Below are 23,773 nucleotides of genomic sequence, written 5' to 3' on the forward strand. Positions count from 1 at the left end.
GGGGGGGGGGGGGGGGGGGGGGGGGGGGGGGGGGGGGGGGGGGGGGCAGGTCTTTGGCTTTTGCTCTGAGGGAAATGGGGAGCCAAGGGAGGGTTTTGAACCAAGGAGGGAGTTTTACAAGACGGCCCCCTAGATGCCAAAAAATGCCCCAAAAATCATGGGTGGAAAAGTGAAGGGGGCCTGACCACAACAAAATGATGGTGAGGAAGGAGTAGGCAGGGTCGTGGAGGCCTGTGAACACCAGGCTGAAACACTCAGACTCTGACCCAGGGGGGCACTGCAGAGTCGTGGAGGGTTCTAAGCAGGGAAGGATCAGGGTCAGGTTTGGGTTTAGGAAGATTCCCCTGGCCACCTTGTGGAGAGTTCATTAGAAGGGGAGACTGAGGCTGGGAGCCCAGGGGGAGGGAGGGAAAGGACCCGGGTGGGCAGACTAGGGAGGGGGGAGGGGGGAGAGACACTCAGGGGACCAAGTGGACAGGCCATGGGGTGGGCGGGGGAGGGAGAGAAGTGACCTTGTTGAGGCCCAGGGAGGGATGGGGTGACAGTGTGGATAAACCTGAGAAGGGAGTCCAGGAAAAGGGATAAGTTTAGAGAGACACTGAGGCCAGTGTGGGACCCAGTAGGTGGCAGGAGCCTGGGGGATATCAAGGGGAAAGTGTCCAGGGTCAGGAGAGAAACAAGGACTAGGGAAAGAGAGGTGGGCATGATCCATACCTTGGCTCCTAACCAAGGCTCTTTGCTAGAATCTCAGCTGCCCCCAGCCCTGCATCCCCACCCTGTCTCTCCTCTGAGTCATGTCTCCTGGTCTCTTCAGGAAGTCTCAGGGCTGGCAAAGCATGTCCCCAAGTGTCCTTCCAGGCTCTGAGTGATGGGTCAGAGCTCCTACTAGTTGGAAGAGAAGAGTGAACACCCCACAAGAGTAAGAGGAGAATATTTATAACATCATCACCTACTTATGTTCCGTGATGAAGAGAGGCAAACACACAGGCTGACAGGGCCAGGCAGGGGCTGTGGCATGCAGGAAGGTGGGCCCAGATCTCATTTCCTGGGGGAAAAAAAAGCCAAAAATGGGTATTTGAGATGAAATCTCCCAATTATTAAATGTAGTCATCTTATTCAGATTTAACTCAGATTTAAAATAACACAACTACCTCAGCCAAACAGAGCACATCTGGCGGCTGGATTCTGCACCCAGTTTGAGTCCGTGCCTTATAACTTCAGCTGTGGAGCCAGATGACCTGGGTGCAAATCCTCAGCCTTGCGATTTCCTAGCTGTGTGACTTTGGGCAAGTAGCTTAACATCTCTGTGCCTCAGTTTCATCATTTTTAAAATGGGGATAAACATCATATTTACCTGCCAGGGTTATTGTGAAAACTCAATGGGTTAATATGTGTGATGTGCTTGGAACAGTGCTTGGCACATAATAAGCACTCTGTATATGTTACTCATTATTATTGCATCCTGCTAAGAGATTCATATACAACATAGGTTTGTTTAAACCTCAAAACAGTCCTAGCAGGTAGATATCATTCGGAGACCCATTTTCGAGATGAGGAAACAGGCTCAGTGAGGTAAGGTGATTCACCTTAGGTCACACATGAGCATGTGGGTCAGCCCTGGAAGCCAGAGCTCTTGCTCATCATTTCAGTAGTCTCTGCCCGCTGTACCCTCCCAGCATGCCTGGGCCTGACCGAAGGATTGGATACACATGCCCTTCCCCGGCCCAGTGGCTGCCCACCTGCCGTGGGCCTGGGAAATGACTCCTCGGTACCCTCTTCCCCAGAGTTGGAGATGGCAAAGGCCCGGAACCAACTGGATGCTGTTCTGCAGTGTCTGCTGGAGAAGAGTCACATGGACAGGTTGGGACCTGGCCCAGCATGGGGTCATAGGGAGTCGGGGGCCCTGGGTGGGACCCCAGAGGCTGGCGTAGGGAGGAAGGGGCCCAATGGATGAGGCCACTGGGTGCCTTCCCACCCTGGGCCCTTGGAACCCTGAGCCTACAGTTCTCCTCTGCTACCAGGGAGCGTCTGGATGAGGAAGCTGGGAAGACCCCCTCAGACACCCACAACAAGTAAGTTTTATTGATGGGATCTGTGTTTGAGGGTTTGTGGTAGATAACTTCTTTCCTCATCCAAGCCCTGACCACCCTGCCCCATGCTTTCTCCACCACACTCCTAACCACTCTCCGTGTACAAAGGCCCTGGGACAGCAGAAGCTTAGGTCCCCTGATGATGCCACCTCGGGCCCCGGTGTGGGGGGAACACAAGGCCTAAGGAGTTGGTGGCGTCTATATGAGCTTGATCACAGTACCCCAAGGGTGCCCTTTGGGGGGTTTTGAGCAGGCATTTGTTCAAGGGTAAGCCTACTGACGCCCTGTCTCTCCCCACAGGGATTGCTCCATCACGGCCAGCGGCAAACGGTAAGGTGGCAGGGGCCCCAGCCAGCTGATGAGAGGTCCTCAGTCCCCACCCCGGTCCTGAAATTCTCCCTCCCCACACAGGCCATCTGCCCGATTCCCCCATCAGCGGAGGAAGAAGAGGAGGGAGATGGATGAGGGGCTGGCCGAGGGAGGGCCACAGCGATCCAGTGAGTAGTCGGTGGCCCTGGAGGGCAGGGCCAGTGATGGCGGTTTATGTGATGATATTCATACCCCTCCCACTCTCACCACCCTAGACTCGTACGTGATCAAGCTGTTTGACCGGAGCGTGGACTTGGCTCAGTTCAGTGAGAACACACCGCTGTACCCGATCTGCCGAGCCTGGATGCGCAACAGCCCCACAGTGCGCGAGCGTGAACGCTCACCCAGTTCACCGCTGCCCCCACTGCCTGAGGATGAGGAGGTGGGATGGGTGGTGGGCCCCCGCCCAGCAGCCAGGGAGGGCAGTGGGTAGACAGTCGCAAGGTACCTTCCCCGCAAGCTAATGGGATAGACAAGCATAGGTCTCTGTGTCTCTCGGGTAACTCCTGGATCCGGTGAGGTACACAGATAGGAACCCTTAGGCCAGGGGAACGGTTGGAGTGCCCCAGAGCAGACAGACGTGGCTATCCGGTCTGGGAGGGAGAGGGGACAGGGTTCCTCTGGGCAAATAGATGTGACCTCCAGGATCAGGGGTCTCCAAGAGCTGGGGGACTGGGCAGGGGTTCTTAGTGCAAACAGGTGTAGCCACCTGGCCTAGGGGAGCAGATGGGGACCCCTTGGGCTGGGAATGGAAGTCTCCATAGATGGAAGTCTGTGTGCTGGGCAGGAGTAATTGAGGAGATCCCTGGGTTGGATAGGAGAAAACAGGGATCATTGGAGCAGACAGACATGACTCCTAAGTACAGGTCCCTGGTGAGACCCTCATGTCTTTTGTCACTGGGAAAGGAAGGAGGTGTGAAATGTGTGCCCCTGGCCCTCTTCTTTGACTCTCTTGGGCTTGGTGTGGGGTCCTGTATCCTCAGGGTTCAGAGGTCACCAACAGCAAGAGTCGTGATGTGTATAAGCTGCCTCCACCCACAGCTCCCGGACCACCCGGAGATGCCTGTAGATCCCGAATTCCATCCCCACTGCAGCCTGAGACCCAGGGTACCCCTGATGATGAGGTGGGTGTGCAAGGCCGGCCTGGGGCAATGGGGCAGGAGTTGTGGGGCTCGGGCGTGGCCACCCAGCCTGGCCTCTCTGTCCATGCAGCCCTCTGAGCCTGAGCCCTCACCCTCCACACTCATCTACCGAAACATGCAGCGCTGGAAACGCATCCGCCAGAGGTGAGCATCCCCCAAATGCTTGTTCCCTGTGGCCTGTGCTCCAACTGCTGAGTCCTCCCTCTGCCTTCCCCCCACCCTAACTGCAGGTGGAAGGAGGCATCCCATCGGAACCAGCTTCGTTACTCAGAAAGCATGAAGATCCTACGGGAGATGTACGAGCGACAGTGATGTTCCCCTGTCCCCACCCCCACCCCAATAAACATTCCCCTCCTCCACACTGGCCTCCGCTTTCTCCAGCCCATCCTTCCCGGATCAGACATAAAGCAGTTGGCACAGTTCTAGCACATTTATTGGGGGAGTGAGGAGACGGGGCATCAGGGAATTTGAGGCGAGAGAAAGATTGTGGGGAATCAAAGAAAGTGGCTGCTTGTTTGGGTCTTGGAGAATAAGGGGAGGGGTGTGGAAGGTGGATATGTGGTTGGAGACTTGGGGGTCAAGACAGTGACTGGGGGGTTCTGGTTAGAGCTGGGCGTAGGGGTCTAGGACATCCGTGCAGAGTCTGAGGAGATGGGGTGGGTATCGGTACAGTGTGAGGTTGAGGGTCCTGGTTGGCCTAGAATAGGTGTACAAGGGTGGGGGTCAGAAAAGGGGTTCAAGAGTCTGGGGGTGGCTGGCTGAGGTTTCAAGTTAGAAGATGGATTGGGGGGAGAGAGTGAGGAGAAGTGGAGTATCTGGTTGGAATGAGGGGAAGGACCCAGAGTCTTGGGGACCAGGCCAGGAAGGTCCAGGGTGGGAGGTCTGTGCAGAGTCTGGGACATTTGAGGGGAAGCGGGGACTTATGCTTGACTAGCCTAGGCCTAGGGTGGTGGCAGGTCTGTCTATACCATAATCTTGGGTGGGGGGGGGAATGAAACGGGGTGTGGAGATGTTTTCCTAGAGAAGTCAGAAGGAAATAGGGAGTTTGGAGTGGGGTTCTATGCCAAGCGGGGTCAGTGGGGATGGGAGACTGTAGGCTGAGGGACTGTGCTTGTAGGGTCTGGAAGCCAGAGAGGTGTTGGGAGGTTTGAAAACAGGAGAGTGTGTGAGAGAGGGAGTGTCAGCGGAAAGGTCTAGGTTATCAAGGCTGAGTCTAGGTTGGAAGGTTCAAGGCAGATCCCAGATTGGGTGGGCGGGTAGTCTTGGCGCGCTCGGGATATCTGGCTAGGCGGAGTCAGGTCGGCTTTAAAAGTGCGGTGGAGGGGCCTCGGGCGGCTCCCAGGGTTCAAGCGTGCCCTGGCTCCTACTTGGCGGCAGCCGCTGGCGGCGACGGCAGTGGAGCCTGGGCCGGAGCAGGTGCGGCCTGGATGGAAAGGACGCCCTCAGGGGACAGCGCAGACGTCACGGCCGCAGGGTCCACGCCAGGCGGCAAGCGGTAGCGGCGGTGAAACTCGCGCGCGATGTATCCGTGCTCATCCTGGAGGGAAAGAGGCTTGAGGGGCTCGGCCCATTCCCTGTAGATGCCCCGCCCCTCCGGCCTGCGGATCCCGCGTACTTGTTCTGGCCCCGCCCCCGCCAGCGGGCTCACCGGGCGCTCCTCGTGGCGCGCGTGCACCTCCACGTGGTCGCCAACCACCTTGACGGCGATTTCCTCCGGTGAGAAGTGCTTCACATCCAGCAGCACCGAGAAATGCCCGGGGTCGGTTGATACCTGTGCAGAGCCCGATAGTCATTGGGCGGGGCGAGGCTCCGGGGACCCAGAAAGGCCCCTCCCCTTGGTTCTCCGTTGGTTCCGGTGCTGCAGCTGTTCCTGGCCTCTGGAACTGGGGCGTCCCCTTTCCTACACGTAGCCACCGAGGACCTCTTCGCCCAGAATAACTGGGATCATCCCTCCCCTTGTGGCCACTGGGATTCCCCTCTCATCCAGAGTGATGAGGCCCCCTTACCCTGCAAGGTCAGGGACCTCCGTCCTCACGGGGTAAGGCCTGCCCTCACCCCCAGTGTCAGCAACGCCGTAGTCAGCGTGTCCTTCTGAACACTGCTCAGCCCCCTTCCCCTCAGAGCCCCAGGGGCCCTTACTGCGCCACCCCCGCCAGAAATCATCAAGATGCCTCCTCCCACAGTCTCCCCTTTCTACCCTCCCACTCGAGTCACGGGATTGCTTGAGCCCTCAGTAGTTACCAGTACTCCTCCCCCACTTCTGAGTGGCCAGACCCCCCTTTCTCAAGTCACAGGACCCTCCCTCCCCTCTACCTCTCCAGGAGACATACAGTCACCACAGTCTCCAAACTCTCTTCCTCAGGAATAACAAAATATTCCCTCCCCTCGGGAGGCACTGGGAACCCCACGCCCTTCAGAATGACTGGGCTCCCCCTTTTTCCCAGATTCCCTGGGTCCCCAGCCTCCTTCAGAATCACCAAGACTTCCCTCAGAGTGACCGCCCCCACCCAATTACTGACCCAGCCCTTACACTCCCTCTCGAAGCTGAGACCCTCCTCAGACTGACGGGGACCTCCCACCCCTTTCAGTAACCTGAACTCCGAGAATCCATACTCAGGGAACTCCGGAAGCCCCTCTGAGGGGCCGGACTCTCTGGGCCGTTCAAAGTCAAGGGACATTCCTTCACCCCCCTCAGGGTGACCGGGGACCCCAGCCTTGGAAGTAGACGGGTTACCGCCCCTCCCCCAGGCCTGGCACCTGGGCGGTAGGCAGCGCCACGCTGGGTGCGCGCAAGTAGTAGGGGGCCAGCGCGGCGGGGCAGAGGGCAGCCAGCTCGGCCTCCAGCAGCCCCTCGCCGAAGCGCTGGTCGAAGAGGCGCCCGGGTGCCGAAAGCCCGGGCAACGGGGCCGAGGCGCGGCGCAACCAAGACGGCTGCACAGGCACCGGGATCTCCATCGTGCTCCGCCGCCGCCCTAGGCTTCGCAGTGCCCCAGCGGCTGCCGCCGCTGCTTTATAGTACGCTCTGTGTCCGCCCCTCGGCGGGCCGCCCGGGGACGTTGGGACTGCGGCCAGAGCCGGCCATTAATAGAGCCTTATTTAGACAGCCCAACAATGACTTGGACATTTATTAAGCGCCTGCTGAATGCCAGGGAGGTATCATTCCCCAATTTTCCGAAAGGAAAACTAAAGCTGAGGAGGCGGAGCCTTGCCAGAGTGGGGTGCAAGCGTGGCGTTTGGGATCCACGGCCTGAGAAACCCACCAAAGAATTCCCAGTCCCTTTAATCCACCCCCGCCCCAAAGGCGCTCTGAGGATGACGCAGATGGCGGTCTTAGGAGCAGATTCCTGGGTACAGGGAATGCGGTAGCTGGGCCAGGCTGTCAGGAGGACACAGAACAGACCCTATTCCCATCTCAGCAGGGCCCTGGTCCCAGCCTAAGCCGGGCCTAATTCTGTGCGTCTGACTCAGCCTCGGGTGCACAGGACAGCGGGGTCTGCCAGGTGAGCAGCGGCCAGGGGGCGCGGGCAAGAACAGTCCAGGCTGGCCCCCCTGGGGCAGCGCGCCGGGGCCCAAAATAGCTCATTTTGATCCAGCCACCTCGGCCAGGAGCCCAGGCCTGGAATCTGGCGCAACCAGCTGCTCCTGGAGCAAGACGGAAGTGCTTAGATGACGGGGTGGGACTGGTAGGCTGCTGGACTGATGGAGGGACGGCGGTTAGAGAGGGCATAGACGCCCTTATTGCCCCTGCAACGGGAAGAGCCGTAGTTAGACTGAAATCTGGATGAGATTTACCCAGCAAGAGGGGGAGTGGCCAGAATACACGAGTACAGGAAAGCAAGAGTACATTGGAACCCCTCCTAACCGCGAGCCCAGTCTCAGCTCCTTTCCATTGGTCCACGGACTTGCCAATTACTGCAGCTCGCTACGGTTCTCCAATTAAACATGCTCTCTCATTCACGTTACAGCCAACCAATTGTGAGACACCTCCCTTTGGCCACCGTCCAATTACTTTTATTTTCCTATCATTCGTCGCCTTGGAGGCCGCTCTCTTCCCGCGCCTGCAGTCCCAGAGAGGGGCGGGGCTGATAGGGCATTGCTAAGCGACAAAGATGCGCTCCGAGTGAGTCCGGTGACCGAGCAGAGCAGGCGGAATCGGCGAGGGAGCTGCGGGATGGACCGCAGGTGAGACCGATCCCTCTTCCGGGGATCACAAGGGGCCTGGGGAGGACCAAGGGTGAGAGCAACGCAGCCTAGGATCAGGTTTTCTAGGGTGCGGAGTCTCCCGTTCTCAACGGCACTTGAACTACAACTCCCAAGATGCTCCACAGCCTTAAGCGGCTCCTGCCTTGGACTTCACCGTCTCGGGGGTTCCATAGCGTCTTACGTTCCGCTAAGTGGCCCCGAGGGCTTTTTTTTTTTTTTTCCTCTAACCTCGCAATTCTCAGGGGCATCTTGGGAATTAAGATTCTTAATTTTGAATTTGTCCCCAGACTCCCATGGGTGTTATTTTTGACCTTTCTTGCTTAGGCGGAGCCCAGTGACTATAGGGACTGTAATCCATCTACCCCTTTCTCCTCAGATAGCGTCCCAAGGACTTATGGGAAATGTACAGTGATAAGGTTTAGCCCTTAACGTGAGCTCCACTTCAGAATCACCTGGGACACTGCGAAGAAGATGTATGTAGATGCCCAGCCCCCTTCCTGATATTCTGATTCTTTTGGTCTGCGGTGAGGATCACGCATCTGTAGTTTTAAAAGATTCCTCCTAGACTAGATCCACGGTTAAGAACCACAAATCAACAGTTCCTGGGTTCTTCTCTTTTGAGACTGCTCCAAGGGCTGGTGGGAATCGTGCGTCCAGTATCTTTATCTTGAGTGTGCAGTGGTGCTTCAAGGGAATTATAGTCCATCTCTTCCAGGAATCCATGGGAATCGTAGTGTGGTTCTGCCCTCTTACCGTTCTCCCATCCACCCCACCCACATACAGCCTCCCAGCAGGGCTGCAGTGACCTTGCTCTGCCTGCCAACCCCCCTCTCCCCTTGCAGCTTGCCAGTTTTCTCCACCCAAGACAGTACTTTGGGGGACGGTCCCCTGGGTCGAAGCCACTTCTGACCTGGCACCCCAAGGTGAGGACACCCAACAGAGAGTGCTGTGTTCCAGCCCAGTAGCAAGGGAGTGACGACTAGAGGGAAGGAAGACCTGATGAGAGATGGGGGTGAGAGATCAAAAGACAGTCCCTCCTCTTTTCCCTATGGCCCTACCCTTATCCAGTCCTCTACCACCTAAATCCCTCATCACAGCCCCAATCACTTTGAGTTGTTGCAATCGTGGGATGTTTCCTCCCCTCCGGACTGAGACTTCGTATGTGTCTTCGTTACCCTACAGGGATAACCCCTCAGCCTCCCTTTTTCTTCTCCTCACTTCCCCTATCTTAGACCCTGAGCTCATCCAGGTCCCAGAGATCCAGGCTCCCAGAAGCTCCCAGGGCTCTGGCCACAGGTCCCAAATCCCCTGAGCTGTTTGAGGAGTCCTGGCCATCCAGTTCAGGGACCTCATCCCCACCCAGCACCACTGAGGGACAGATGGGAGCCTCTCCACCACTCACCGTGACTGACAGCGGGGACTCTGTGGTGGCCAAGTAAGTAGCAGTAGCCCTGGGGGAAAAGAAGGGTTTGGATCAGTGGGAGGGGGCAGACATCCCATAATATCACAGCCAGATCTGCACTTTTAGGACCACACTTCATGCATGTTAGCAAGCGATCTGGAGCGAGGTTCAAATCCAAGCTTTGTCACCAACTCTGTGTATGATCCTGGCCTCAGTTTCCTCATCTGTAAATTGGGGATATTAATAGCATGTATGCTCTAGGGCTGTTTTAAATTTTCAATGAGTTACTGTCCGTGCAGCATCTATAACAATGCCTGTCACATAGTGAGCACTTGGATTTGTAGGATCCAAGTTCAGCTGCTATAACATAGAGTCCCAAATTAATTGTGGCTTAAACAAGAGAGTACTTATTTCTTCCTCACCTAATAGTCTAGACAGAAACAACCAGGCCTGATATGGCAGCCCCTAATTGAGGTCTCAGAGACACAGTTTCCTTCTGTCTTGTCGCTCTCACTTCCCTAGGCTGTTACCCTTTCCTTCATGGCCCATAATGGCTCCCAGCCACATCCACTTTCCAGAATCACATCTCCTCATGCCTGTTGGTCAAGAACAGTTACATGGCCATAAAGCTACAAGGGCACCTGGTAAATGTATTTATAGAAGAGTGACTATGTGCCCCGGATTATATCATCTTATATAATACTGCATTACTGGGGGACTTCCCTGGCGGTCCAGTGGTTAAGACTCCGCACTCCCAATGCAGGGGCCACAGGTTCAATCCCTGGCTGGGGAACTAAGATCCCACATGCCGCATGGCGTGGCAAACAAAACAAAACAAAACAAAACAAAATTGCATTACTCTATAAGAAAGGAGAACTGATGTTGAGGGACAACTCCCAAGTGCTGCTATGGAGTTAGGTAAACATTGGCTATTGTGATTATTATTGTTATTATTAAATATTAGGCTCTCCTCATCCCACCCACCTTGCAATTCTCTGATGCTCACAGGTACATAAACCGGTTCCGACAGGCTCAGCCCACAAGCCGAGAGGAACGCGAGTCTGCAGGCCCAACCCCAGCTGACTTTTGGTGGCTGTGGCCTGAATCACCAGACCCCAGCAGTCAGCTTGCAGCAGGTACCTGCTTCAGTCTCATCTACTCCTGGCCTATAACCTCTCCTGAGCGATACCCCCAGCAGCCACTCCTCCTGGCCCCCCCTAAATCAACTGGAGCTTCTCAACAGGAGCCAATGAACCAGAAGGAAGACCCAACACAGCAGTCCCGACTCGTGCCAAGGTAGCCAGTGCATCACAGACTATGGCCCCCCTTCAGGAAATAAAGCAGGTGACATCCCCATCCACTCCTTCCCCTACATGCCTGAACTGGCAGTACCCGCCCTGGGATAGAATTAGAGTCAACCCCCAATTCAAGGAAGTGTAAACAAAAAAGGAAGGTCTTGCTGGCTAATGCAATCAAGAAATCCAAAGGTAGCTGCTTTCAGGCGTAGCTGAATCCAGATGTTTGCACCATATTGGGAGGAACTTGACTCTCATGGCTCTCTGTTCCTCTTTGTTTGGCTCAACCTCAGGTAGGCTTTCCCCTCAAAATAGCTAAGATGGCCCCGTTAACTCTAGGCTTCTAAGGTACTTGATCACTCCAGTGGAAAGAGAAGGCTTTTCCAATAGCTCCATCCTAAATCCCAGGGCTTACTCTCATTCGCTCATCTTTGAGCCAATCACTGTGAACCAGAGGACAGAACATTATGACTAGCCAGGCCTGATCAGGAAGGCAGGGTCAACCCTTCTATAACAATGACTGCACTGAGGGATATGGATCCACAGAGGAAAACCTGGTCTCTCTTTCCTGAGGAGGAAGAGCAGATTCTAAGCCAGCATGTGAGGGCACCAGGTGGAATGTAGACCTGCATCCAGGCCCTCTGTCCCGAGCCCCTTTCCCAGTAGCCTTTGGGATGGGGACTGGCCTCTGACCCCTGTCACCTCACAGAGCCTCAACACGTGGAACTCATCCCTGCTGGACTTGGAGACACTGAGCCTGCAAAGCAGAGCTGCCAGGCTGCTCAAACGCAGGTGCCTCCCCCACCCCCATCACCCTCCCCACTCCTACCCCTCCAGGCTCGGGCCACTGCCTCTGAGACCCCCGTTGCCTCACTTATGCCTCTCCCTACAGCAAGGCCTCCATCCCTTCCTCCTCCTCCCTCAGCCCCAGCGATGCCGGCATCTCCTCATTCCCCGTCAGCTCTGATGGCCTCTCTCCCTTCTCCATGACCTTCACTCCTGACTCCAGCAAGGGCTCTGACCCCAAGGCACAAGGTAGGTTCTGGGAGGCAAGGATGAGGGCAGTCTGGGTGCAAATCCCAGCCTTTCGACTTACCAGCTCTGTGACCTCGGACCTCTCTGGGCCTTGTTTCTCCAGCTGTAAAACAGGGGAAATAATTGTACTCCCCTGCTATGGGTGTTGTGAGGATTAAATAAGCTGGTGAATACATGGAAAACCTAGCACGGCTCTGTTAACAGTAGCTATCAGGAGTATGCATGTTCTCTCTCTGCATCCTGTCTGCAGTTCTGAACACGAAGCCCCAAAATCAGAAGGCTTTTTGCAAATTTGGCACCACAGCTGATTTGCCAGCAAAATTTGATGTAAACAATATGAAGACTATTCATATACCTATCTTATTTTATTGAGGTATAATTGATTTACAATATTATATTAGCTTCAGGTGTACAACATAGTCATTCAAAATTTTTACAGATTATACTCCATTTAAAGTTATTATAAAATATTGGCTATATTCCCTGTGCTCCACAATATTTCTTTGTAGCTTTTTATTTTATACATAGTAGTTTGTACCTCTTAGCCCCTGTCCCTATCCTGCTCCTCCTCTGCTTCCCTCTCCCCACTGGTAACCACTAGTTTGTTCCCTATATCTGTGAGTCAGTTTCTGTTTTGTTCTATTCATTAGTTTATTTTATTTTTTCAATTCTACATATAAGTGATAACATATGGTATTCACCTTTCACTGTCTGACTTATTTAACTAAGCATAATACCTTCCGGGTCCATCCATGTTGTTGCAAATGGTAGAATTTCATTCTTTTTAATGGATGAGTAGGATTCCATTGTATATATACACCACATCTTCTTTATCCATTTGTCTGTTGATGGACACTTACTCAGGTTGCTTCCATATGTTGGCTATTGTAAATAATGCTGCTATGAACATTGGGGTGCATGTATCTTTTTGAATTACTGTTTTCATTTTCTTCAGATATAGACCCAGGAGTAGAATTGCTGGATCATATGGTAGTTCTATTTTTAGTTTTTTGAGGAACCGTCGTATTGTTTTCCACAGTGGCTGCACCAGTTTACATTCCCATAAACAGTGTACAGGGGTTCCCTTTTCTCCACATCTTCACCAACATTTGTTATTTGTGGTCTTTTCGATGATAGCCATTCTGACAGGTATGAGGTGATATCTCATTGTGATTTTGGTTTCCATTTCTCTGATGAGTAGCATTGTTGAGCATCTTTGAATGTGCCTGTTGGCCTTCTGTATGTCTTCTTTGGAAAAATGTCTATTCTGGTCTTCTGCCCATCTTTTAAACAGGTTGTTTGTTTTTTGATGTTGAGTTGTATAAGCTGTTAATATATTTTGGTCATTAATCCCTTATCAGTCATACTGTTTGCAAATATTTTCTCCCATTCAGTAGGTTGTCTTTTTGTTTTGTTGATGGTTTCCTTTGCTGTACAAAAGCTTTTAAGTTTAATTAGGTCCCATTCATTTATTTTTGCTTTTGTTTCCTTTGAGTTAGGAAACAGATCTACAAAAATATTGCTATGATTTGTGTCAAAGAGTGTTCTATACCTGTGTTTTCTTGTAGGAGTTTTATGGCTTCAGGTCTTACACTTAGGTCTTTAATCCATTTTGAGTTTCTTTTTGTATGAAGTGGGAGAATATATTCTAATCTCATTCTTTTACATGTAGCTGTCCAGTTTTCCCAGCACCACTTATTGAAGAAGCTGTCTTTTCCCCATTGTATATTCTTGCTTCCTTTGTTGTAGATTAATTGACCATAAGTGTGTGGGTTTATTTCTGGGCTCTCTGTTCTATTCCATTGATCTACTTGTCTGTTTTTGTGCCAGTACTGTTCTGTTTTGATTACTGTAGCTTTGTAGTATAGTCTGAAGCCAGGGAGTAAATATTCTTTCTTCTTTCTATGGATATATAACATTGAACAATATGAAATTTTTGTCTGTAAGTGAAAAATGGTTGAATAATGGCAATTTCATATTGTTCAACTAAATACCAATGTGTTTGAGTCTGGTGTACTGACCCAGACCCCTGTCAACACTGTACATACCATGTAACTTTACTAAAACATGCAAACTGTTGAACTCGCAAATTTCTGCCCCCAAGATTTCAGAGATTGGATTAAGGACCTGGGTTACTGTTACGGTCATTGTTGTTACCGTTACTCTGTGCCCAGGTCCTGGGATGCAGTGGTGCACAGGACAGATGCTTTCCATGTTTCACAGGACTCCCGTGAGTGGGGACAGGCAAGCAGAGAGAACAGAGTGGTGTTTGTGCATGTTGTGTGATCCTGCCCAAGCACTCCCCTGTCTGATTCTTTGCTCCTTCTCTTCTTATTCACTTCTCCTCCTTGAGCCTCAGTTTCCTCATCTGTAAAATGGGGATAAAACTACTACCTACTTCATGAGTTGTTTTGCAGATTAAATGTATTCATTATTTCACATAACAAACATTGAATATCTGTTGTGTATGAAGCCTGTGAGCAGGATTGGGGATTCCTTAGTGAACCAACCATACATGGTCCCACCTTCATGGTCCTCACAGGATAGTGAGTGTGGGGCAGAGGATAGCTACATAACTCCACAAACAAATGTGAAATATAAGCAGAAATGAGGGCCATGCAGGAGAGAATTGCGATGCTGGGATGTCAGAGAAGGCCTTCCTGGAAGAGGTGCTATCTAAGTGGAGACCTGAATGATGCAGGTGGGGACAATAGCCCTCTAGCCTGTACAAAGGACCTGAGGTCGGAGGGAACACGATGCAGACAATGAACTAGGAAAGGCAAGAGCCAGGAGTTAAGAGTAGTGTGGGATAAGGTGGAAGAGATTGGCAGGGGTCGGATTCCATGGGCTATGTAGGCATGTGAGGCATCTGGTCATAATCTACCGGGGAGCCACGGAAGAGTTCTGAGCAAGGAGGGCACGGGATCTTTATCGCTCCCTATGGCTGCTATCAACATCTAGTGAGAGACAGACTCTGGTAGTTTGGGTTGGGCCAGAGCCTGAGGAGCAGAGTAGAGGGGAGTGGCCAGGTCTGGAAGTAGAATCACAGTATATAGAAGGGAGAGAAGAAGAGGTCCCACATGATGCACCCCCCCCCCTTCTCGGTGCAGCATTAGTAGGTGGGGCTTCCGAGAGATAATGGTAGCCATACTAATCATAACTGACAAAATGATGCTCTGGGTGATAGGGAATGGTGTCTCTTTGCCCCACAGGACCGAGGACAGCCAGTGGCCCTGCCTTTAGTCACTGCTGTATTCCCAGCATAGGGCTGGGCACTGGGATGGAACACGATAAACAGTTCATTTTGCATTTATGCCACAAATACTGACACTAGGTCCCGTTCTTGACACTGAGGATATGATAATGGCCAGATAGACAAAAATTGCTCCCCTTGTGTAGCTGGCATCGTGGAGGGAGAGGTGAACAATAAATAAGTAGAGAAGTATGATATTTAGTAGTTAGAAGGTAATAAGTGCTAAGGAGAAAAATGGAACAGGAAAGAGGATGGAGAGTGGTAGGGCCGGGGTTGTTGCAGTTTTGAATAGGGTAGCCAGGGAAGGCTTCACTAAGAAGGTGGTACCTGGGAAAATATTGGAAAGACTTGGAGTGAACCCTGTGGTTACATGAATGAAGAGCCTTCCAGGCAGAGGAAACCACAAATGCAAAGACTTTTGCTTTTTACCAGGAGAGAGGTGCAGCCCGGGGAAGATTCTAACCCAGGAGCACCCTGATCTGACTCAGGTGTTCACAGGCTCCGTCTGGCTTTGGGTGGGGACAGTTTGGGAGGATAGGAAGAAGGGAAACCAGGGAGGAAGTTGCTCTGAGGTTGGCAGGTGAGGGAAGTAAAGTGGGGAGAAGTGGGCAGATTCTGGAGGATCCGCCTTGGTCACTGCTATAACCACCACGTCCAGAACAGTGCCTGGCAAATAGTAAGAGCTCAATAAATATTTGTTGATGAATGAAGAATTGAATGATGACAGGTTGAGAAGCCCATGAGGGCTCTCTTCTCTGATTCTGCCCCTTTCCCCACTTCCCAATCTGCAGGGGAGTTGGGACATTATCTGGAGAGCCTGTCTGAATAACCTTCTGGTACAGTCGAAGGGTGTGTGCTAGGCTGTCCTTGCTCATCCCCCCAGGCCCTGCCTTACCCCTCTTCCCTCTACTTACTCCACAGCAACCCCAGCACCTGCCCCCATCCCTACTCCATCCCCAGTCTCCTCCCGGGCACCCCTGCGTCAAGAGGATGACATTCTGTACCAGTGGCGGCAGCGGCGGAAGCTTGAACAGGCTCGAGGAAGCCAGGGTGATGGAACCTGGGTGCTGCCCCAGACCCCTGCCCTCACCCCTACGGTGAGATGGGGGAGGGAGGAGACTGAGGGGGCTGGAGCAGGGATCCTAAGGGAAGTTGGAGGAAGGGGGAGGCTGAGGGGATCTGAGGACCCTCTACCCTTTCTCTCCCTCTCAGGTCCCTATCCCCATCTGTCTACAGACCTCTCCTGCCCCTGCGGAGACCCTTGGCTCCCTGGGAACCCAGCCTAACTGCATCCCACTTTGGGGCAGTGTGGCTCCACCTGGTCCCCGGGAAGCCTTCCACTTGGAGAGGCCTCCTATTCCCCCAGGGTTCTCTCCACATATCTTTTGGGGCCACAGCCCCCATGGATTCTTCTGGGCCCCGCAGCCCGGTTCCTGGGTATCTCTTGGGGCCATCCCTCCCACGGCCGCGGCCTCCACCCCAGCGCCCCCCGCCTCCACTCCTGCGCCTCCAGCCTCAACCACTGCGCCCTCTGCCTCCACTCCCGCGCCCCCTGCCGCCCCCCAGGGCCCGCCCACCCCTGCACCATGCAGCCCAGCCGAGCTCGAGAGGCAGAGCTCCAAGCCTCGAAGAAGCAGAGCCCAGCGCCGGGAGTCTGCTGGGCGAATCACGGCAGCGGACGAGGGCCCTGGCCCGCAGCTCAGAGGCGCGCTGGGCCAAGTAGTGGCGGCTCGGCTGTTTCCGGACAGCCTGGAGGACACGCCCCCTCGCCAAGAGGGCCAGCCTCCACCCGAGGCTGAATCCCAGGAAGTCAAGGCCACACGCCCTCAAACCGAGACTCGGTCCTCTCGTTCAGAGGTCACGGCCCCTCCATCTGAATCACGGTGTCCCCAGGCAGAGACCCCGCAGGATTGGTCTAAGGCCGAGTCTCGGAACGCCAAGGCCATGCTCCCCCTAGTGGGATCGGTGCCTAGGAAGGACAAAGACACTTTCTTGGCTGACGTCGGGTGTAAGCCGCCCAAGGTCCGGCCTCCTCCAGCTGAGGAGGCCCCACCCCGTCCGTTCAAGGAGGGGGCTCTTGAAGTTGTGGCCACGCCCTCATCCGCTGATGGCCACGCCCCCTCAGAGGACGTCCTGTCCCAGGCTGCCAGACTTCTGCAGGCTGCGGAAGGTGGGCAGATGCGCACTGACGCTCGTGGCTGCCCGGATCTGGACGGCAGTCCAGCACGCTACGAGTCCGGACCCCTGAATCTCGCTCTTTTTCCCCCAGACTCCGACGGCAGCGAGTTCCAGGACGACCCTATACTGCAGGTGCTAAGGGTTCAAAGGGCGGAGCTGCGGCGGCAGAAAAGGTGACCATGCCAGGATTTAAGACACCCGGCCCCTGAATCCTCTGAGACTGCCGTTTGGTACCCACTTCTCCTGAGCCCCTTTCCCAGAACATACACAGCCCCAGACCCCAATCCTGAGCAAAACTTCAGCCTCTACTCCCCTGTCCTTTTTCCAGGAAAGTAGATGCCCAGATATCCCGCCTGCTGGGCCACACTGAAGACCCAGGGTCTTGGTCTCCTCCAGCCAGGTCGCCTCCCGGGTCCCCAAGGATGCGGCTGAGGAGGGAAGGAGACTCTCTTGAGGCCAGACGACTTTGAATTGTACAGATTCTATTTTTCCTAATAAATTTTTTTTTTCAGGTTACTGGTTGTCTCTGAGAAAGAAGTTGTTTTGGAAAGTCCAAGGGTCATGCTAATTTAGGGAAATAGCTCCCATGCCCCGCCTCCCCCCCCCCACACACACACCCTAGCTCTGCCCTGCCCCACCTCACCCTAGTTTCTGACCACTGAAGCAAAGTCTCTTCTGGTTTCATCCTCTATGAGGGCAGGAGAGGGGTTCCGGGCAAGACTGGGACTCACCTTATCTGACCTTCAACTCAGGAGTGTATCCTCTTGTCTCAGATGAGACCAAAGGAACTGTCCTCTGGGTATGAAGCTTGTAGAGTCATCAGAGTGTTGGACAATGGTCAGGCCTCAGTCCACATCCTGCTTGACCCAGCAGCAGCATTTGGTGCTCTGATCCCCACCCCCTCCTTGAAGCACTTCTTTTCCTGGCTTCCAGAACCCCAGCCCTCTCCTCACCTCTCTGGTTGTGCCTCCTCATTGTGCCTCACACCTGTCACTTTAGTGTGTCCCAGGGCCCTGGCCTTGACTTTTCTATCTACAGTCAATCCCAGGTGCTCTCATCTGGCATCATGGGCTCTAAACCCCATCTCTTTTCTGATAGTCCACAAATTTCTATCTTCAGCCTAGAACCTCAGGTTCTTGTACCCTGCTACTTGCTCATCATCCACACAAAAAGGTCTAAGAGATGTCTCAAACTCCACAGATCTTAATCTTCCCCCTAAACCTGCTCCTCCCTGGCCCTCAGCTCCATCCTTCTACTTGCTCAGGTCAGAAGCCTCACAGCTGTCATTGACTCCTCTCGTTCCCTCACACCCACAGTCAGTTGACCAGCAAGTTCTATCATCTCTACCTTTAAAATCTCTCCAGAATTTAACCCTGCCTTTCTCCCCACTCCACTGCCCCACCCCAGTCTAGGCTATCGTCACCTGTCCGGACTATTGTGAAAAACCTATTGTTTTATCTGTGAATACTTTGACACATTTCCCATCAAAAAAGTAGAGTCTATGTCCCTTCTTGAAACTGGGTTGAACTTTGTGACTGCCTCCACAAATAAAATGCAGAGGAAGTGATATTACTTTAACTTTCTAAATTGGATTAGAAAAGATGATATAATTTCCACCTGTTTTTCTCCCAGTCTCTCTTCTCTCTCCATCTGTCCCCGTCCCCCTCCTTTTGGAGCCTTGGGATGCCATATAAAAAGTCCAGTTGCCATCCTGGATAAGGATTTTGACTACAAAGGTGTCAAAATTCAGTGAAATTTATGAATTGCATGGTATGTAAGGTTTACCTCAAAAGAAAAATAAATATTGAACTCCAATGAAGGATATGCATGCTGAAGTATTTAGGAGACAGTATACAATGTCTTTAATTTATTTTGAAATGCATCCAAAAATTAGATTAATGGATGAATAGAGTAATAGGTAGATGTGAGATAAAGCAAATATAGTAAAATGCTAATGGTAGGATCTAAGTGGTGGGTATATGGGTGTAAAATTGTTCAGCTTTGCTGTATGTTAGAAAATTTTTATAATAAAATGTTGGAGAATATATGATCAGGATTATTTTGATATTTGTATTTACAAAAAAAGAGAAGATAGGATAGATTTCTGTAAAAAGTAGCTCTGTATGTCACAGACATGGTAAATACTTGTTTTCAGTCTTTTTGAACAAACCATACATTTAAATAAAATCAAAAGAAGGAAGTAGCTGCTTAGGTATAAGGAGAAAAAAAAGATGTTTATAGTAGCAGAATCTGATCTTGGGGGGTGAGTGGGACCTAGAAATTTTCCTGAGGAAGTTATATTTGAGCTGAGACAGGTAGGAATTAATAACTAACAAAGGGCCATCCTAATTGCTATTTCTGGGTTACAAGCCACCCCAAAACTTAGTGGCATAAAACAATCATTTTATTATGCTCATGGATTCTGTGAGTCAGAAATTTGGACGGGGCACAGTTGGGGACAGTTTGTCTCTGCTCCATGATGTCTAGGGGTTCAGCTGGGAAGACAAAGGTGGCTTGACAGCTGGGGGCAGAATCTCTGGAGCTTCTTCACTCCCAAGTCTGACATCAGGGCTCAGATGACTTTAAGCTGGAACTACGGACTGTAGTGCCTATACAAGGCCTCTCCATGTGGTTTATGCTTCCTCAGAGCACGACTACCTCAGCAGAGTTGCACTTCTCACATGATGCCTCAAGGCTCCAGAGCTAGTCATTCCAGTGGACGAAGAATGCCTTTGCCTTTTACTACATAGCCTTGGAAATCACATAGTGTCAATTTCTATTCATTCCTATTCTCTATTGGTTGAAGTTGTCACAATCCTGCCCAGATGGAGATAGACTCTACCTTTTCATGAGAGGACTGTGAAAGAATTTGCAGTCGTGTTTTAATGGCGGGGGTGGGGGTGGGGGTGGCGCGCAGAGAATACTCCGGGCAGAGGGAAATTCATGTGGGAAATCCCTGTTATGGAAGTGAGGTCAGCAAGTTCAATAAACTGAAATAAGTAGCTGTAAATTTACCCCCCAGTCAAGCACTCCCTTTCCCCAATCTTGGCTTAAATTTTATCCATAGAACTTACCGCTTTCTAATATTCTATATTTTTAAATTCTTATTTTGTAAACTGTCTTTTCCCACTAGCTTTTGAGCTCCATGTGGGCAGGTTATATTTTCCCCTGTTTTGGTTACTGATATATCCACAAATTAAGCGATCAGAGTTTTTGAATGAATGAATGGGTGGATCAAGGATGTACCTTCGAGGGCCTTGTTGAGGGCATGACCAATGGCAAATGCTCTTGAAAAGGGCGTTGTTACAGAGTGTTTTCTTTTTCTTTCTTTCTTTTTTTAAAATGTACATACCTGGTCCAGGGACCAGAGAGCTGTATTTATTTATTTTTTTATAATTTATTTATTATTTATTTTTGACTGTGTTGGGTCTTTGTTGCTGCGCACAGGCTTTCTCTAGTTGTGGCAAGCGGGGGTTACTCCTGGTTGCGGTGCACAGGCTTCTCATTGCAGTGGCTTCTCTTGTTGTAGAGCACAGGCTCTAGGTGTGCAGGCTTCAGTGGTTGTGGCATGCAGGCTTAGTAGTTGTGGCTTGCGGGCTGTAGAGAGCAAGCTCAGTAGTTGTGGCACACGGGCTTATTTGCTCCACGGCATGTGGGATCTTCCCGTACCAGGGCTCGAACCCGTATCCCCTGCATTGGTAGGCGGATCTTTAACCACTGAGCCACCAGGGAAGTCCCTACAGAGTGTTTTCTGAGCCTCAGTCAACAGCGGGAACAATTGGGACTGGCTTTATAGGAGGCGTGGTCATGTTCAGGCATGCAGGCTAAATTTATTCCTAGGAAAAAGGAGTGAAGGCTGGAGGCCAGCCTGTACGAAGCAGTAGAGGAGGAGGCAAGGAAAATGTCCAGTGAGTAGCGGGAGGCTAAGTCGCAGATTGCCTAGGGTTATGTCCCAGGCAGGGCATCTGAGCCAGTGAAAAACATCCAGAGGCCAATGTTGTTAGTATTCTGTGGGCAGGGGAGGGGTCAAGGACTGACAAAGTGGGGTCAGAGGATCGAGACTTTGAAGAGCTGCTTAGGGGATGGAGAAAAGCTTGAGGCCATGGGAGAAGCCAATTGAAAGTGGCAGAGGAGCGGTCACTGACAGTGGACTAAGGGAGGGGTCCACAGCTTAGTGTTACAAATGTTAGAAGCAAAGCATAAAGAACCTGAGGGTGTGTCTCAGGAGGGGAATGACGGCCAATGAAAAGCAGGCATAGGCGTGGCGCTGTCAAACTTCGCGGGGCGGGACCGGAGAGACCGAGCCAGAAATGAGACCCAAGCCAATGAAAATCCTCCAGGTGGGCGGGGCGTCGTCCTAAGGCCAAGGGTGGAGCCAATGAGACGCTCCGCCGCGTCCCCCATTGCCCCCGCCCCTGTGAGGCTAGTGCCGGAGCCATGGGCGGCCGTTAGGGGCGGGGCCTGCAGCTGCCCGCGCGCAGCTCGCGCCCTCCCCTTTGTGTCGCCATGGCGGCGGTATCGGCGACGAAGACGACGAGCGAGGGGTCCAGCGCGGCCGGCGCCTGAGGAGGCTACGCGACCATGGTGGTGAGGCGCCCACGCGGCCGTCAATCTGTCGGCGAAGTCAGTCTGTCCGCGCGGGGCCACGCCCCGCGCGCCCCGCCCCCGGCCCCGCCCGAGCCCGCGGCCTGCGCCGCCCCTCACCCCTCACCGCGGTCCCTCTCGTACCCCGGCCTGGTCTTGGGCCCGAGCTCTTACCCGAGCCCCACCCCCTCAGCGCGCATCCCCCTTCCACGCCCTGGATGGGGGTGACAGTGGCCGAAGACCCAGACTTGGGAGGAAAAAGGGCTGGTCCAGGGAAGGACCCCACATCCTCCAAGTGGCCCCCGCAGGGGCCTGCTGAGGCTCTCTGGGTCCTTCAACAGCCCCTATCCCAGAGCCATCCTCAGCGTCCTCATCCCAGCCTCCACCCCTCCCTGGCCTAGACCCCTCCTCCTCCTCCTCCTACCATCAGCCGGTTTCTCATTCTTGAGCCCCACCCCCACCCGGCTTCATCCTCAGCCTGACCCTTTTCTTCTCTTTCTCGTCTTTCTCACCCCTTCCCAGTCCCTCTCAGCCAACCCTCCCTTATCCCCCATCAGCCTGAACCTTTACTTCAGCCTCTCCATCTGCTACCCTCCTCCCTACTCCACCCTAATCCCAAGCGTGCATTGTACCCCGATGTGATCCTTGGGTCCTCTCCATCTTCTTGTCCTCATCCACCCTCCCCCACCATCTCCCTCTCCCACCCTGCTGCTCCTGCTCATTCATCCATTCATTCCCTCATTCGCTCACTTAACATTCACTGAGACCCCTGTGTAGCCCCTTTGCTCCAGGCACAGAGAAAGTCAGATCCCCTCCTGCCTTGGGGAGCTTCATGGGCTGGAGAGGGACCCACCCAAGGGTGAGACCCAAAGGATGAAGTCGGCGTTGTAGAGATACGAAGGAGGGAGAGGCTAGAGCCCAGTCTGAGGAATCCTCATCTGGCAGATGGTTAATTTATTCATCAGATTTTACCCAGCCCCTGCTGTGTGACTGAGCTGGCACTGGGCATTGGGACCCAGAGAGGAATCAGGCACAACCCAACCTGTGAGGAGCATCAATTCTGTGCCCAGCTCTGTGCTGGGCAATGCTGGGGGACTAGGGACTCAGCCCCAGTCCAATGGGGGAGATGGACTCCTCCATTGGACTGTCACCAGGCAGGGACATCTCAGAGTGCTCAAGGCTGTAATGAGGGAAGCTCAGGCAACATCAAGCCTGGGATGGGGGTGGCTCAGGGGATGCGGGAGTCCAGAAGAGGAGCCTGACACAACCTGAAGGGTCAGGGAGAACTTCCGAGAGGTGGGAACATGAGAGTTGAGACCTGAGGGATAAGTGAAAAGACAGGGTAAGGATGGGGAAGAGTGTTCCATGCAGCAGGACCAGCCTTTGCAAAGCCCTAGAAGGAAATGAGAAGATGGTACTTCTGTTGGACTCTTAGAAGTTTGAGAGCTCTGAGAGCAGAGGCAGTGGGAAGAGATGAGGCTGGAGAGGTAAACAGACCAGAATATTTAGACTTTAACTTTTTTCTTTTTTTTTGCGGTACGCGGGCCTCTCACTGTTGTGGCCTCTCCTGATGCGGAGCACAGGCTCCGGACGCGCAGGCTCAGCGGCCATGGCTCACGGGCCCAGCTGCTCCGCGGCATGTGGGATCTTCCCAGACTGGGGCACAAACCCACGTCCCCTGCATCGGCAGGCGGACTCTCAACCACTGCGCCACCAGGGAAGCCCTAGACTTTATCTTAAAGACAACAGGGAGCCATTGAAGATTCATTACCTGTGGAGAGACAGAGGCAGATTTGTGTTTTGTGAAAGTTATACAGGCTCTTGTTGTGAAGAAGCTGGCTGGGAGGGAGAGGTGGAAGCAGGAAGACTGATAAGATGGGAGCAGTGACTGTCCAGATGTCTATGAGAGGCGTGGAGAGGCACATACGGGAGATGACTGTACTCCGCTGGGGCTACAGGAGGGTTTTAAATGGGGAGAGATGGTACCAACATGCTCTTTCCCTAATTCACCCGTGGGCCCTGCTCTGCCAGCCCCCAACCCCAGACCACACACGAAGAAGCAGACCTACCCTCAGCCCAGCCTTTACCTCCCCCTGACCTACCCCTCTTCTCCCTGCTCAGGGCAGTGTATGGAGCAATTCGGGCCCGCAGGCCCAGGCTGACAGATAACAATGCTCCCGTTGTCTCTCTGCTCCCATCTCTGGGGGCCTCTGATTCTTCTT

General features: G+C 52.9%; 3 protein-coding genes across 3 annotated transcripts in view; 2 read left to right on the top strand and 1 right to left on the bottom strand.

Moving 5' to 3' along the window:
* LIN37 (lin-37 DREAM MuvB core complex component) overlaps positions 1-3,968 on the top strand; it is a 5,090-nt gene extending 1,122 nt beyond the window's left edge. Inside the window, exons 2-9 of the mRNA XM_029211716.1 lie at positions 1,785-1,860; positions 2,022-2,072; positions 2,391-2,420; positions 2,502-2,587; positions 2,675-2,841; positions 3,443-3,583; positions 3,672-3,745; positions 3,832-3,968. Coding sequence (XP_029067549.1) covers positions 1,785-1,860; positions 2,022-2,072; positions 2,391-2,420; positions 2,502-2,587; positions 2,675-2,841; positions 3,443-3,583; positions 3,672-3,745; positions 3,832-3,913 — 707 coding nt within the window. The 3' untranslated portion in view covers positions 3,914-3,968. The remainder of the gene's footprint in view (positions 1-1,784; positions 1,861-2,021; positions 2,073-2,390; positions 2,421-2,501; positions 2,588-2,674; positions 2,842-3,442; positions 3,584-3,671; positions 3,746-3,831) is intronic.
* Positions 3,969-4,015: 47 nt separating this feature from the next.
* HSPB6 (heat shock protein family B (small) member 6) lies at positions 4,016-6,561 on the bottom strand. The gene is made up of 3 exons (XM_029211727.1): positions 6,359-6,561; positions 5,250-5,372; positions 4,016-5,138 (listed from the first exon to the last, which is right to left on the bottom strand). The coding sequence occupies exons 1-3, from the start codon at positions 6,554-6,556 to the stop codon at positions 4,965-4,967; spliced, it is 495 nt and encodes a 164-aa protein (XP_029067560.1). The 5' UTR covers positions 6,557-6,561; the 3' UTR covers positions 4,016-4,964.
* A 1,211-nt stretch (positions 6,562-7,772) lies between these two features.
* PROSER3 (proline and serine rich 3) lies at positions 7,773-17,473 on the top strand. Its single transcript, XM_029237185.1, is given in 12 exon segments — positions 7,773-7,783; positions 8,647-8,708; positions 8,711-8,727; positions 9,037-9,239; positions 10,215-10,342; positions 10,450-10,550; positions 11,211-11,293; positions 11,394-11,536; positions 15,711-15,886; positions 16,002-16,959; positions 17,059-17,140; positions 17,296-17,473. Coding segments are annotated over 12 exon segments (2,106 nt in total). The 3' UTR covers positions 17,438-17,473.
* Positions 17,474-23,773: the final 6,300 nt, after the last annotated feature.

Source organism: Monodon monoceros, unplaced genomic scaffold, assembly GCF_005190385.1.
Source record: "Monodon monoceros isolate NGI ecotype Baffin Bay Population unplaced genomic scaffold, NGI_Narwhal_1 Super_Scaffold_10, whole genome shotgun sequence".
NCBI classification, from domain to species: Eukaryota; Metazoa; Chordata; class Mammalia; order Artiodactyla; family Monodontidae; genus Monodon; species Monodon monoceros.

Bases quoted from the DNA above. Each gene is read 5' to 3' on its own strand.
- HSPB6 (XM_029211727.1), bottom strand. From the start codon at position 6,556: ATGGAGATCCCGGTGCCTGTGCAGCCGTCTTGGTTGCGCCGCGCCTCG. The intron at 5,373-6,358 runs GTGCCAGGCCTG...GGCTCTGCACAG, and splicing joins TGGCGCTGCCTACCGCCCAG to GTATCAACCGACCCCGGGCA. The intron at 5,139-5,249 runs GTGAGCCCGCTG...CTTTCCCTCCAG, and splicing joins CGCGCCACGAGGAGCGCCCG to GATGAGCACGGATACATCGC.